General features: G+C 36.3%; 1 protein-coding gene across 7 annotated transcripts in view; it reads left to right on the top strand.

Moving 5' to 3' along the window:
- ATP13A3 (ATPase 13A3) overlaps window positions 1-13,671 on the top strand; it is an 86,209-nt gene that overhangs the window by 25,433 nt on the left and 47,105 nt on the right. For 6 of the 7 annotated variants that reach the window (XR_005241956.2, XM_038003084.2, XM_008009563.3 and 3 more), the window contains 9 exons: window positions 967-1,064; window positions 2,346-2,519; window positions 3,198-3,380; window positions 3,628-3,698; window positions 5,988-6,068; window positions 7,148-7,217; window positions 8,749-8,883; window positions 9,362-9,434; window positions 12,915-13,046. Coding sequence is in view for 6 of the 7 variants with exons in the window: in XM_038003084.2 (XP_037859012.1) it covers window positions 1,014-1,064; window positions 2,346-2,519; window positions 3,198-3,380; window positions 3,628-3,698; window positions 5,988-6,068; window positions 7,148-7,217; window positions 8,749-8,883; window positions 9,362-9,434; window positions 12,915-13,046 (970 nt within the window). In the remaining variant the exon portion in view is untranslated. The remainder of the gene's footprint in view (window positions 1-966; window positions 1,065-2,345; window positions 2,520-3,197; window positions 3,381-3,627; window positions 3,699-5,987; window positions 6,069-7,147; window positions 7,218-8,748; window positions 8,884-9,361; window positions 9,435-12,914; window positions 13,047-13,671) is intronic. The other variant, XM_038003081.2, reaches the window with a different exon arrangement.

Below are 13,671 nucleotides of genomic sequence, written 5' to 3'. Positions count from 1 at the left end.
AATTGAATGCTGGAGTCAGCTGAGTGCTCTCCAGTAGGAGTAACCTGCCATAGCGATTGGCTCTTGGCCAGGGATTGCCATTTATGTAATTGGTGCTCAGTCAATATTTATTGGATGATTAATAATCTCTGAGAAGTTTTTGGGTTGGTTTCACTGCTAGTGTTGTAGCTCTTTACTATGCTACAGGGAATAAATTTGAGTTGTATGAAGTACTTTTAGCTCAAGATGCTTAAACTAGACTACTTCTGAATCTGTGGAATGAAAAACGAAGACTCTGTTAGTAGTTCCTCTCAGAATATAAATTGTTCTGTATCAAAGTTGTTGCTAGTCTGAACAAATTAATGAAATATGCCATGCTTTGTGGTAGTTCAGTAATGCAGGTTCAAGCACTGGTATCCCATTGAAAATGTCATTAGAACCAGCTAGCACTTTAGAAACTACTTATGTGTCATCTAAAGTTTGATACATCCCATGAGCAAGTGATGAATACATCACTGCTTTGGAAGAATTCATATTTAAACAAAATTTTATTAAATATTAAAAGAACACTTCAATGGTATAATAAAACAGCGGTCCCCAACCTTTTTGGCACCAGGGACTGGTTTCATGGAAGACAGTTACGGGTGGGGAGGGATGGTTTCGGGATGAAACTGTTCCGTCTCAGATCCTGAGGCATTAGATTCTCATAAGGAGCGTGCACCCTAGATCCCTTGCCATGCGTGGTTCACAGTAGGGTTCGTGCTCCTATGAGAATCTAATGCCGCTGTTGATCTGATGGCAGGTAGAGCTGGGGCAGTAATGCTTGCTTGCCTGTCACTCACCTCCTACTGTGTGGCCCTGTTCCTAACAGGTCCGTGACCAAGGGGTTGGGGACCCCTTGTATAATAGACAATTGATGGAATGAAGTTGTATCGTCTGCTGAGATATAAAATAATTCACTAACATTTGTTCCCTTTTTTCCCTCAGTGATCTTCCATTGTTTTGAAGCACAAGACCTTTAAACCACTGTAGGTATGGACAAGGAAGAAAGGAAGATCATCAATCAGGGTCAAGAAGATGAAATGGTAACCAGCTGTTCTAATTTACTTGTGAAGTATGAAGACTTTCTCTCTGCAATTTATTATTTTAGGGACTAGAAAAAGACAATTAACAGTAGCAGCAGCAGCTAACTCAATGGGCTTCTTTCTTCATCCTGTGCTTTTGAATTGGGATTGTGTAGTATGTCTATTAGTTGCTTTTAGTATAATTCTTTTTTTACTTGTGGTCTGTTAAAACTTAGAAGTATGTTTTTGCATTTGGTGATTTAAGAGGTAACATTGGCTAATATAATCCTAAATAAAAAATTTAAGTATAATACCAAATAAAGATTTCTCATTTTGACTTACAAAAATTTTCTAAAATCAACTTTCTCTACTTTTTGTTGGTGGGAGCCAGAAAGATGTCAGGTAAAGTATAAGATGCCCTGTTAAATGTAAAAATCATATAATCAAGGGAGAAATTTTTAATATAAATATGTCCAAATGTTGCATGGGACAGACAAAAGGATTATTATTTATTTGAAATTTTAATTTAAGTGGGCCCCCTGCATTTTCATTTGTTAAATCTGGCAACGCTTGTTGGGGGAGCTAACCTGAAACTATAAGATAATTTGTCAGTGGATCAAATTGATCATTCGCAGTGGTATTGGGACAATTAGTAAATCATTTGGGAAACAGTAAATTAAAATCTATTCATCCAGATGTACTGTGATACTCTCAATTATATCGTGCAACAGAAATAACATGTTAGTGGAAAACTAGTGAAATCCTAAAACAGAGTTTAGTTAATAGTAATACAGCAGTGTTAATCTATTGATTTTTAACAAATGTACCAGGAAATGTTAACATTAGTGGAAACTGCACAAAGGATGTCAGGAACTTCATAATATTTTTGCAACTTTTCTATAAATCTAAAATTTATCTCAAAATCAAATGTTAATTTAAAAAAAAAGCCCACCTCATAACAAGATAAATTCAAGAAGAATTAAAAAGATACGTAAAAATGAAATTGCAAACATTCTAGGAAAGTGTACCAAATATGAATTTACTATATCAGTGGAAAAGAATGTATTAGACGTAAATTAAATATAAAAACAAAGTGTAAATACCAACAAATTTACTTAAAATACTTAAAATATAACTGACAGTAAACTGGTCAGAAACAAAATTTAAAGGTAAATTATGGATTGGGAAAATACAGTTTATGTGACAAGACGATAATACCTATCTGGGAAACAAAGAACTTTGGAATGTATTTATCTGCCATATCGTTTGATAATTAATCATGTGATTGCTGTGTCCATGCAGGAGATTTATGGTTACAATTTGAGTCGCTGGAAACTTGCCATAGTTTCTTTAGGAGTGATTTGCACTGGTGGGTTTCTCCTCCTCCTCCTCTATTGGATGCCTGAGTGGCGGGTGAAAGCGACCTGTGTCAGAGCTGCAATTAAAGACTGTGACGTAGTGCTGCTGAGGACTACTGTAAGTTTATGTATTTACTTGTAGCTGGTTATTTAGGGAGTAAAACAATGTCTCTGTGTATACTTTATTCAGAATAATAGATGAAGGGAACATCGCTGCCTGGATAAAATGAGGAATGCTAATTCTAGTATTTCTAGAGGATTTGTATTTGAATTAACTATTATTATAGTGATTAGAGTTTAAAGGAATCTTAAAGGTGATCAAATTCACCCCCTTCCTTTCATATCTCTTATTGCCCTGAGAGATTAGATACTTGTCTGTTAAGGCTACTGGTCCATTAGGACTGTAGTCCAGATCTCAGTCACTAGGCCAGCTGCCTGTCTGCTGTGTGATGCTGATACATCTCAGCCTTTTTTCTTTTTTAAAAATCCTAACTGGAAGCATATTTTAAGAGGTTTTAAATCTAGTCTAAGTATATAGGCTAATTAAGGAATTATTCGTGTTATTTTATGAAGTATTGATGTACTTGTCGGTTAAATATGTCATAAAAACCATGAGCAATGGAAAGCACTTTATGTTTGAATTTAAGCATGAAATGGTATAATATTTAGTGAGCAGGAATGATGTTTCCTCAATTAGAGATGAGGAAATAATGTCTTGTGAAGAATGGAAATTAAATGAAAATACAGGCAGTTTTATATAAAATTGACTCCTTACCCTTATCCCTTTCTTTTTAAGGATGAATTCAAAATGTGGTTTTGTGCAAAAATTCGTGTTCTTTCTTTGGAAACTCACCCAGTTTCAAGTCCAAAATCTATGTCTAATAAGCTTTCAAATGGCCATGCAGTTTGTTTAATTGAGAATCCCACTGGAGAAAATAGGCACGGGATCAGTAAATATTCACAGGCTGAATCACAACAGGTATTGTGATCCTAACGTCAAAGTTTCTTTAAAAATCAGAATTGTTACATTTTATGCTATCACGTATATTCTATAATTTTGTGTTTGCAGTTAATGCTTGAGATAAATTTAAATGCATATAAAATATTACATATTACTATATATAATGCTATATATAATTCTATAAATAGCTTTTAATAGAAGTAACAGATTACTTGTCACAAGTGATAATATGCTTTTTGGTGTAACATTTATTTGTGTTCCACAGATTCGTTATTTCACCCATCATAGTGTAAAATATTTCTGGAATGATACCATTCACAATTTTGATTTCTTAAAGTAAGTATCTTCCTTTTATTTGGATTATACTTTGAATATCCTGAAAACATTCTAGGTAGAAAAGAGGCCATTCTAGTACTCATAAAATTGCTGAGCTTTTACATTTCTATTCACGTATTAATTAACAACACCTTGTTGCTGTTTGAAGGCTCATTAGCCATTTTAAAATAAGTCCCACCGTAGCTTGCACCATGGCAGCGTTTGCATGAAACTTAGAATCAGTATGATGCCAAAGTCGACTGAGTCTGAGTTCTTACCTGTGGCACCTCAAAGTGATTTTGAGTATACCTCATAGCCTGTATCTTAACTTAGAGTATCTGAATCATTACCTGTTTACTGACACTTGGAACCTGTGGTACTTGAGGAGTAGAGTAATAGGCAAATAGAAATTAATTTTACTATGTAGATAAAGAATGGGGCAAGCTGTAGTAATTCCTTTATTTTTAATTGAGGATTCAAGTTATGTAAGTACAAATTAAGATTCTATTTTATTGCTCTTAGAATGATTATTATAAATACTCATTAATATTGTTGCTTTAGAGTGCCAAAGGAATTCTTAATTTTAGCGGTAAAAAGAAAATCATGTTATGAACATCTAAAATATTCATACCTGTAAGTTTCTATTGGAAGTAAAAAATAAAATATTCATGCCTGGATTTTTTACTCAGATGCAGTAAAGAATTGGAACATTCTGGAATGGGCATGGGCATTTTTACACGCCTAGTTCTAAAAACCATTCCTGATTAAGAACTATTGCCTTAAAGAAAATTGGGCCAGAAGCAGTGTCTCATGCCTGTAATTCTAGCACTTTAAGAGGCCAAGGTGGGTGGATCACCTGAGGTGAGAAGTTCAAGACCAGCCTGGCCAACATGGTGAAACCCCATCCCTACTAAAAATACAAAAAATAATTAGCCGGGCCTGGTGACGGATGGCTATAATCCCAATACTTGGGAGGCTGAGGCAGGAGAATCGCTCAAACCTGGGGGGCCGGAGGTTGCAGTGAGCCGATACTGCACCACTCTGCTCCAGCCTGGGCAGAAGAGCGAAACTGCGTTTCAAAAAAACAAAGAAAATTGCCATTGGGCTGTCATTTTGTTTAAAAAAAAAATTTTTTTTTTTTTTACTTGGCACTGGCCCTTGCTGCCTTCTGGAGAAGTCATCAAATTCAGTGGGAAGAAATGTCAAACATATTTACTGTGTGTCTTTTGCCAGCCATAGAAACTTAAAAATTTAAACTTATTCCACTGATTGCAGTGAATTATGAAGCTTAGCTTTCCAATGTGGAAAATGTGAAAAAGGATTGAAATTAAGTATATGTAAGACTCTCTTTGCTTTAGAGTTTTATAGCTGGTATCTCAGTTAAAATAAGCATAATTAAGGCATGGGGTGGTGGCTCACACCTGTGATCCCAGCACTTTGGGAGGCCGAGGCGAGTGGATCACCTGAGATCAAGAGATCGAGACCATTCTGGCCACCATGGTGAAACCCCTTCTCTACTAAAAATACAAAAATTAGCTGGGTGTGGTGGCATGTGCCTGTGGTCCTAGCTACTCAGGAGGCTGAGGCAGGAGAATCGCTTGAACCCAGGAGGCGGAGGTTGCAGTGAGCTGAGATCGTGCCACTGTACTCCAGCCTGGCGGCAAAGCAAGACTCCATCTCAAAAAAAAAAAAAAAAAAAAGCATAATTAAGATATTTTGGGAAAAAGTGGATATGTTAGTTGAATCCCATTTGTAATTACTACAGATTTTAGGCATTGTCTGTGACTCGTAAATTCTGCACTTCAAACCAGGTATGCATTAGGGAAGGGTTTGAATTGATGCTTTTATGGAGATGGAAGACAATTAATAGAAATTCTTAGGTTGACTCTAAAATTGAAAAGGAGAAACTATGTAGCTAAAAAGTAAAATTTTTTCATCTTTGGTTTAGAATTCTCAAGTTATACTTTATCTTAAAATTTTAAAGTTTAATTTTAGTTATTACACCTTTGGCACAGTCTTAAGGATAATGATATTATTATATAAACTTGAGTATTTAGAGCCATCTCATCTATCCTGCAATAAATACATTGAATAGTTTTGAAGTTGGGTTTGAGACTTAGATTTGTCATTGTTTATCTTAAGAATTTGAGATTTAAAAATTCTCATTTGTTATCTTAATTTTTGTTAAGGGTTTCTAAGCATTTGTAAGGAAGTCACACCTTTATAAAATCAGGCATATAGAAAAATGAGGCGTTAAGAAATTTGGATATTTTAAACTTTGTTTAAAGTAAAAACTTTGGATTTATTTAGGGGACTGGATGAAGGTGTTTCTTGTACGTCAATTTATGAAAAGCATAGTGCAGGACTGACAAAGGGGATGCATGCCTACAGGTAATTTTTATCCAACTAAAGTTAGATCTTCTCAAAATTCCTGAAAGCAGTAGTATACATAGTCAACCCTTTACCATATAGTTGTACATATTAACAGATACTTAAATATTACAGACATAGTAGTTGAGAATTTATTGATATTTTATTTGGGTAAGACTATCTTGTGAGTTTAAGAATTATAAAAATGTGAAAGCTGATATTTTGGAGTTGGTATCCCTGAAATTATACCATATTTCATCAGTTCCCAGGTGCACATTTTTCTACCTTTTGACATCTCTGAAATTGGGATGTGTCATAGAGTTGGTGAAGTGTCATTCTTGATCATATAATAATGGTATGCCTTACAATTGATAGTTCAAATTCACCGTAATGAAAAATTGTAAATTGGGAGACGTAATCTTCTTCATAGTGTTATTCCTTGTTAAATCATAAAAATACAACAGTGTATTGCATATTTTAAAGATAAATGCCATTTTGAAATTCAATAAGAAATTTTCTTACAGTTCTGTAGCATGTTCTTTCAAAGGGGTAGAACATAAAATTCACTCATTTAGACTTACACTTCATAAAAGTCAAGAATTACTCTATCATATAGAAAATACTACTGTAACATAAGGAATTAAGTGGAAACATTTAAACTTTAAAAGCATTTTCTTTTAAAGTCAAATGTACAATGTGTTGAACTAAACACTGTTAGTGCAGTATTAAAAAAATAAGATCCCTCCAATTTATTTGGTTTCTTGCAAAAATTAATTGTAATTCAAAATTGTTAAGATCTAGTGTGTTCAGGGGTGCAAAAGAGAACCTTTTGCTCACATGGTATTATAGACTAGTGGGAAAGATACTTGTCACGCATAAAGATGTGAGACAAAATGAAGTTAAATGCTACCAGTATAGGTATCTACTATTGACTTCTTTGTTTTAAATTCTGTAGATAGAGAGTTTGAATTATAGAAGACAAGTGTTTGGAGACATGAATAAGAGCAGTCTGTGGTTTAAGCCTTACCTAATACAATGCCTTTCATAAATTATGCTACTATTATATAATGTAATAGTATTAATGTATTTTCCTGTTATAGAAAACTGCTTTATGGAGTAAATGAAATTGCTGTAAAAGTGCCTTCTGTTTTTAAGCTTCTAATTAAAGAGGTAAGACTATTTATTGTATATAACTCAACAGTCATGATCAATGGATTTGTCAATTTGGAAAGAGTCGTGATTAAGATATTCTTGGTTTTCTTTTTCCTAACCTCTTTTTGTGTATTTTTACTTGGAAGGCAAAGACGAAGAAATTTACTCTCATAGAGAAAGAATCTGGGGCATGTATTCTTAAAATTTTGTCTAGTTTTGCTTTTATTACCTGTTGAATGTCTAGCAGAGTTAGGTTCACCAATCTTCATTCTGGTTTTGGCTAAAGCTCAAGAATTAGTTGTATTAGGTGAACACTTTTAGTAGTAGAAGTAAGATTGTTTTTCATCAGTTCCTGAGAGTGGACATGTAATGTTGCTTATGAACATAGCATAGTGTAGTGATTAGGAATTGGAAAGCCTGATTTGTAATGTGGTTCTATCAGTAACTAGCTCTGATTTTTAGTACATTCTCTCTGTTGCTCCTTTAACTATTAACTTGGGATAAGTGTTTTCTAATTATCTCATTTGGTTTCCAGGTAAAATGAGACTATATCTAACTATATCTATATGAAAGTGCTTTGAAAAGTACAGAAGCATCAATTTTAAGACATTGGTAGGGGGGTGGTTAATGAAATTGATAAAATACCATGACATTTAGGTAGATGAAGTGCATTGCCAAGGGCTCCCTTTATCTCTTTTTCATTCAGGAATTAATACTTACTTATTATCTTAGAGAAAGCAAAGTTACATAACTCATTAACTCACATTTGTCTTTCCTTTGGCCTCCAGTGAACTTTTGACATATAAGTAAATTTGTGTTTTGAGTTTATAATAAGCAAATGTTTGTTCAGTTTCATTAAAAGTTTTGTATTCTATTAGCCCAGAGCACAGTAGTTAGAAATAAATGTACTTTATTGCCAAAGCAGATTGCAGAATAGCTAAAATCATACACTTACTAGCCTTTTCTAGCCGAGTCTATATTTGGATGGTATGAACCTAAATGGATGCCAGTAATTTAAATTAACCTTATTTAGCCAAATTATAGTAGTTTAATAATAATAATTGTGTATGATAGCACATTGCCCTACTTTTTTTTTTTTTTTTTTTTTGAGATGGAGTCTCACTCTGTCCCCCAGGGTGGAGTGCAGTGGCGCGATCTAGGCTCACTGCAAGCTCCACCTCCCGGGTTCATGCCATTCTCCTGCCTCAGCCTCCTGAGTAGCTGGGACTACAGGTGCCCGCCTCCATGCCCGGCTAATTTTTTTGTATTTTTTTAGTAGAGACAGGGTTTCACCATGTTAGCCAGGATGGTTCCATCTCCCGACCTCATGATCCGCCCGCCTCGGCCGCCCAAAGTGCTGGGATTACAGGCGTGAGCCACTGCACCCAGCCTGCCCTACTTTTTAGGGAAGTACATTTTGCTGTAGAATACTATGGAACTTATCCTGTACGTATTTGTATCTTTTTGGTTAATTGTCACATGAAAAAGTGGACAATCTGTATGGTCATTAATATCTCATTCAGTTTGACTTTAAAATCTTGTTTTTTAGGTTCTCAACCCATTTTACATTTTCCAGCTGTTCAGTGTTATACTGTGGAGCACTGATGAATACTATTACTATGCTCTAGCTATTGTGGTTATGTCCATAGTATCAATCGTAAGCTCACTGTATTCCATTAGAAAGGTAAGTTCAAGTTTATTATGGGTTTCACAATTCTATTTGTATTTTGTAATAACATCTGAAGTGTGTAGAATAGTACTCGGCACAATGTAAATTCTCAATGCAGTCATTATTTTAGTTGCATGAATATGTGCTCCTTCTCCCCCTCCCTTTTTTGTTTGTTTTGCGGGGTAGGAGGTTGGGGATGGCAGGTGCTTTTTAGAGTCACGACTCTACCACTTGATTGTCTAGAGGCCATAGGGATCTGTGGTTGCTGATCACAGACTGGAATACTGCAAGGTGCTGTTTTCAGGGCTATCCTATTAAAGGTGCTTCTTGTTTTGTCTTGAACTAAAACAATGAATAATTTGAATTTCTGACTCGACATTTTATAATGATGGAGTGGTATACATTTATTGAATTAACTTATTTTTTAGCACTCTAGCTTTTTTCTTGAATGGGTTCATATTGGCTAGTTTTTAACTTCTTTTTCCTCTTTCAGCAATATGTTATGTTGCATGACATGGTGGCAACTCATAGCACCGTAAGAGTTTCAGTTTGTAGAGGAAATGAAGGTAAGTAATTGAAGTGAATGTTGGAAGAATAAATCAAAAAAGATACCTGTTAGGCATAATGTGTGAAGTAAGCCCAAAGTTTAATACATATATATTCTTTGATTGATCAGTCGCTTGAGTCAGTGTCTCTGTCACTCAGGCTGCAGTGCAAAGGCGCAATCTCAGCTTACGGCAGCCTTGACCTCCCAGACTCAAGTAATCTTCCCACTTTAGTCTCCCGAGTAGCTGGGACTACGGGTGCATGCCACCATGCCCAGCTAATTTTTGTATTTTTTTTTTTTTTTTTTTTTAGAGACAGAGTTTTACCATGTTGCCCAGGCTGGTCTCAAAACTTCTGGGCTGAGTGATCTGCCCAGCTGGGCCTCCCAGAGTTTTGGGATTACAGGTTTGAGCCACTGCACACTGCAGCCGGCCTTTTTTTTGTTTAAGTCAATGGGGTTTCACTGTTGCCCAGGCCTGAGTGCAGTGGCTCAACTTACCCTCCTGTCTCAGCTTCCCAAGTAGTTGGGACTGCAGGCTTGTGCCACCATGCCTGGCTAAATTTTTTTTTTTTTTTTTTTTAGAGAGGCAAGGTCTCACTGTGTTGCCCATACTCGCCTTGAATTCATGGGCTCAAGAGATCCTCCTGCCTCAGACTCCCAAAGTCTTGAGATTACAGTCTTGAGCCACTCTGCCTTGCACATACATTCATTTTTTTAAGAACTAAAAGTATATATTTCAGTTCCTGAGTTTGTATCAAATTCATTTATTTATATAAAATTGTATTTTTCTTCTATATAACAGGCACTGTGCTGGGCTCTGGGGATTTGGTGTAGAGATAACAATAGTAACAGTAACAGTGAAGTGTGATAAATGCTATGATAAGGAGAAGTCAGCCAACTTATATATTAGGAGGAGCTCATTTACTGTAGGTATCAGGGATGACATCTTTGATTAAGTGCTTTTAAGTGGTGATTATTTGAATTAGCCAAATAAGAGGTAGGTGAGAAGTTGATAAGGGGAGGCTGAGAGAAGGAGAGAAGAGTGTTCTAAATACCCAAAGGCCTAGAAATTAGAGATTGTGTGGACATTGTGAGAACTGAAAGAAGAAATTTAGTATGACAAATATAGCAACTATAAATGATGGCTAGCTCTCTGAGACATGTTAGGGATTTGGGCTCAGTCCAAAAGACAGTGGAAAGCCATTGAGTGGTATTATTATTTTTTTATTTTATTTTATTTTATATTTTATTTTATTTTTATTTTTATTTTATTTTTTAGATAGAGTCTCCCTCCCAGGCTGGAGTGCAGTGGCAGTCTTGGCTCACTGCAACCTCCGCCTCCCAGGTTCAAGGAATTCTTGTGCCTCAGCCTCCTGAGTAGCTGGGATTACAGGCATGTGCCACCACGCCCAGCCAGTATTTATATTTTTAGTAAAAATAGGGTGTCACCATGTTGGCCAGGCTGGTCTCGAACTCCTGGTCTCGAGTGATCCACCCGCCTCGGCCTTCCAAAGTGCTGGGATTATAGGCATGCACACCATCACACCCAGCTAATTTTTGTGTTTTTAGTGGAAACGGTGTTACCATGTTGGCCAGACTGGTCTGGTACTCCTGGCCTCAAGTGATCTGCCCGCCTTGGCCTCCCAGAGTGCTGGGATTACAGGCATGAGCCACTATGCATAGCTGCCATCGAAGGGTTTTACGCAGAGGAGTGATCAAGTACGTGCCCTTTGGAAAAAAATCATTCTGGTGTCCACATTCAGACTGGTTTAAAGGAGAGTAATACTGAAGGCATGACCCCCCCCACCCCCCCCGAATCAAGGTAGGGATTGTGGAGATTAGAAAAAATGAGTTCGAAAGATACTGAAATGTGACCGTTGAACAGGATTTACCTCATTGTATATGAGGCCATGGAGCGGTGTCTGGCTAAGTGGATGGATGTTGGTGCTATTTAGTTAAATAGGAAACTCTGGAAGAGAAGTAGACTTGTAAGAGGGTAATGTTTTGGACATGTAACTTGTCTGGCAAGATGTCGAAGAGGTAAAGGACGCAGCACAGCATCATGGGCCTTGGAGGCAGAAGCCGCTTTGATTTACTCAGAACACCAAATCAGTCTCCATTTTCTTGACTCAAACTACACCCAAGAGATTGCTTCCTTCCCTGTGCTTCCCGGCCACCTGCTACTCTAGCTGGGAAGATCTGCCTCCCTTAGTTGAAGTCTAAGATGTGTGGCTTACTGATGCCTCTCCTCTTCTTATTCTGCTGTTGCTGAAGATACTGGGGACGCTAGGGCACATACCGTTCAACTTGAATCTTCCTTACCCACTCTGTATAGTCTTACATATCATCGCTACCTTATTTTCTGTTACACCTAAAAGGAGTAGAACTTCCAAGTGGCATTTAAAGGCTTTAAGAAAAGTCAAATTTTTACTTTTTTCTTCCCGTCTGAGGAATGGTTTATTTTCTTTTTAAAGAAAAACCAAATTTTTAAAAGAAGGGATCTTAGTTTTTAAATGAAGATCAATATATCTACTATGTACTAAATGTCATTCTTTAAAAGTTTTTCCCTCATAATTTAGTAAATTACTTCCTTTTTTAAAAGAAGGAAAGAGAGTATTTGTCTTCCAGGCTAACATCACAAACAATAGATTTCTTCTCATCCATCTCCATTTATAAACTAGTGTGACTGTCTTCTGAGCACAGTATTAAACTTGGGCAGGGAGAGGGAGGGTGTTAGAGAATGAGAGGAAAAGAGAGAGAATACCTACCTACATATAAGGTGACTCTAAAGAAAACCTTTTTACCCTTTGGAAGATCTTTTCATTTTCATTTTTCTTTTTTTCAAACACCAACTCAACCAGAGGGAAGAGCTTTTAAAAAAGTGTTTCACTAACTTAAATTTGTAAGGAAATAATGAACTAGATAAAATATACAGTGTTTAATTTATTTAATGAATTTACTCATATTTAAAATAATATCTAAAAAGAGTAATTTAGGAATATTGAGGAGGCAGTGGGACTTGAAGGTTATAAATAGTGGCAGTGAGGAAAGGAATATAGATACGCTGTTGAAAAGAAAATATGCCAAGTTTTCTAGTGCTTCCTTCTGTTTTCAGGGGATTATAGAAATCTGAGTGAGTTTGACCTGTTTCACAGGAATCTCCTTTGTGTACTCATTGTGTCTCTTCCTTAGGCTAATAGTCAACATTTATCATGGACAGTTATCATGAATGTTGAAACACACTTACTCGCTTCGTCAGAGGGTACTTGGCATCACCTGTGCACAGTTGGTATCCTAGCAGGAGACTAGCTGACATACCATGCTTTTGTTAGCCCAATAATCTTATTTGTTAAAACTTGCCATTTATTGGATTTTTCTATTTTGCCCCGTTACATTATTAACTTCTTATTGAGATCAGATGACTTCTGAATAGTATTTGCTGTATTTTTCCAAAGTAAAGAATACTTTTTCAGATTTTTCTTTCTTTCTTTAAATTCAGAAATAGAAGAAATCTTTTCTACCGACCTTGTGCCAGGAGATGTCATGGTCATTCCATTAAATGGGACAATAATGCCTTGCGATGCTGTACTTATTAATGGTACCTGCATTGTAAATGAAAGCATGTTAACAGGTAAACTAAATGAGTAAATATCAACATGAGTTGTTTATGATATATCATGACTAAGTAGTTACTGATTAAGCCTTTTCAAAATTAGCTATGTCATTTGTGTCTTTACTCATGAGTATGTTGGATATTAGAGATTTAAAATTCTGAGTAGACCAAATTCTGCATTATACTCAGCTGCAATACTAGATACTGTGCTATAGTGTTGGTCATATCTCTTGGCCTGACTCTGGCTACTCTTTGGGCCCTAGGAAATGGTTTATGGTTAGGGAAGTGGAAAGAAGGCCTCTTCCCACAGAGAATGTGGCATACAGCATTTGGTTCCCCATTTGAAATGTAAAAAGTGGGAATAAAGAAAGATTTTTATATTTTTCTTGAACTGGGGAGATACAGACTTTAAAATGACTTCCCTTTGGAAATGCATGGTCTTGAGATAGAGCTTGATTTTTTTTTTTTTTTTTTTTGAGACAGAGCCTTTTTCTGTCACCCAGGATGGAGAGCAGTGGTGCGATCTTGGCTCACTGCAGCCTTCGCTACCAGGTTCAAGCAAATCTTATGCCTCAGCCTCCCGGGTAGCTGAGACTAACAGGTGTGTGCCACCATGTGTGGCTAATTTTTGCATTTTAGTAGA

Source organism: Chlorocebus sabaeus, chromosome 15 (assembly GCF_047675955.1).
Source record: "Chlorocebus sabaeus isolate Y175 chromosome 15, mChlSab1.0.hap1, whole genome shotgun sequence".
NCBI classification, from domain to species: domain Eukaryota; kingdom Metazoa; phylum Chordata; class Mammalia; order Primates; family Cercopithecidae; genus Chlorocebus; species Chlorocebus sabaeus.
This window is presented reverse-complemented; position numbering and strand designations above follow the sequence as displayed.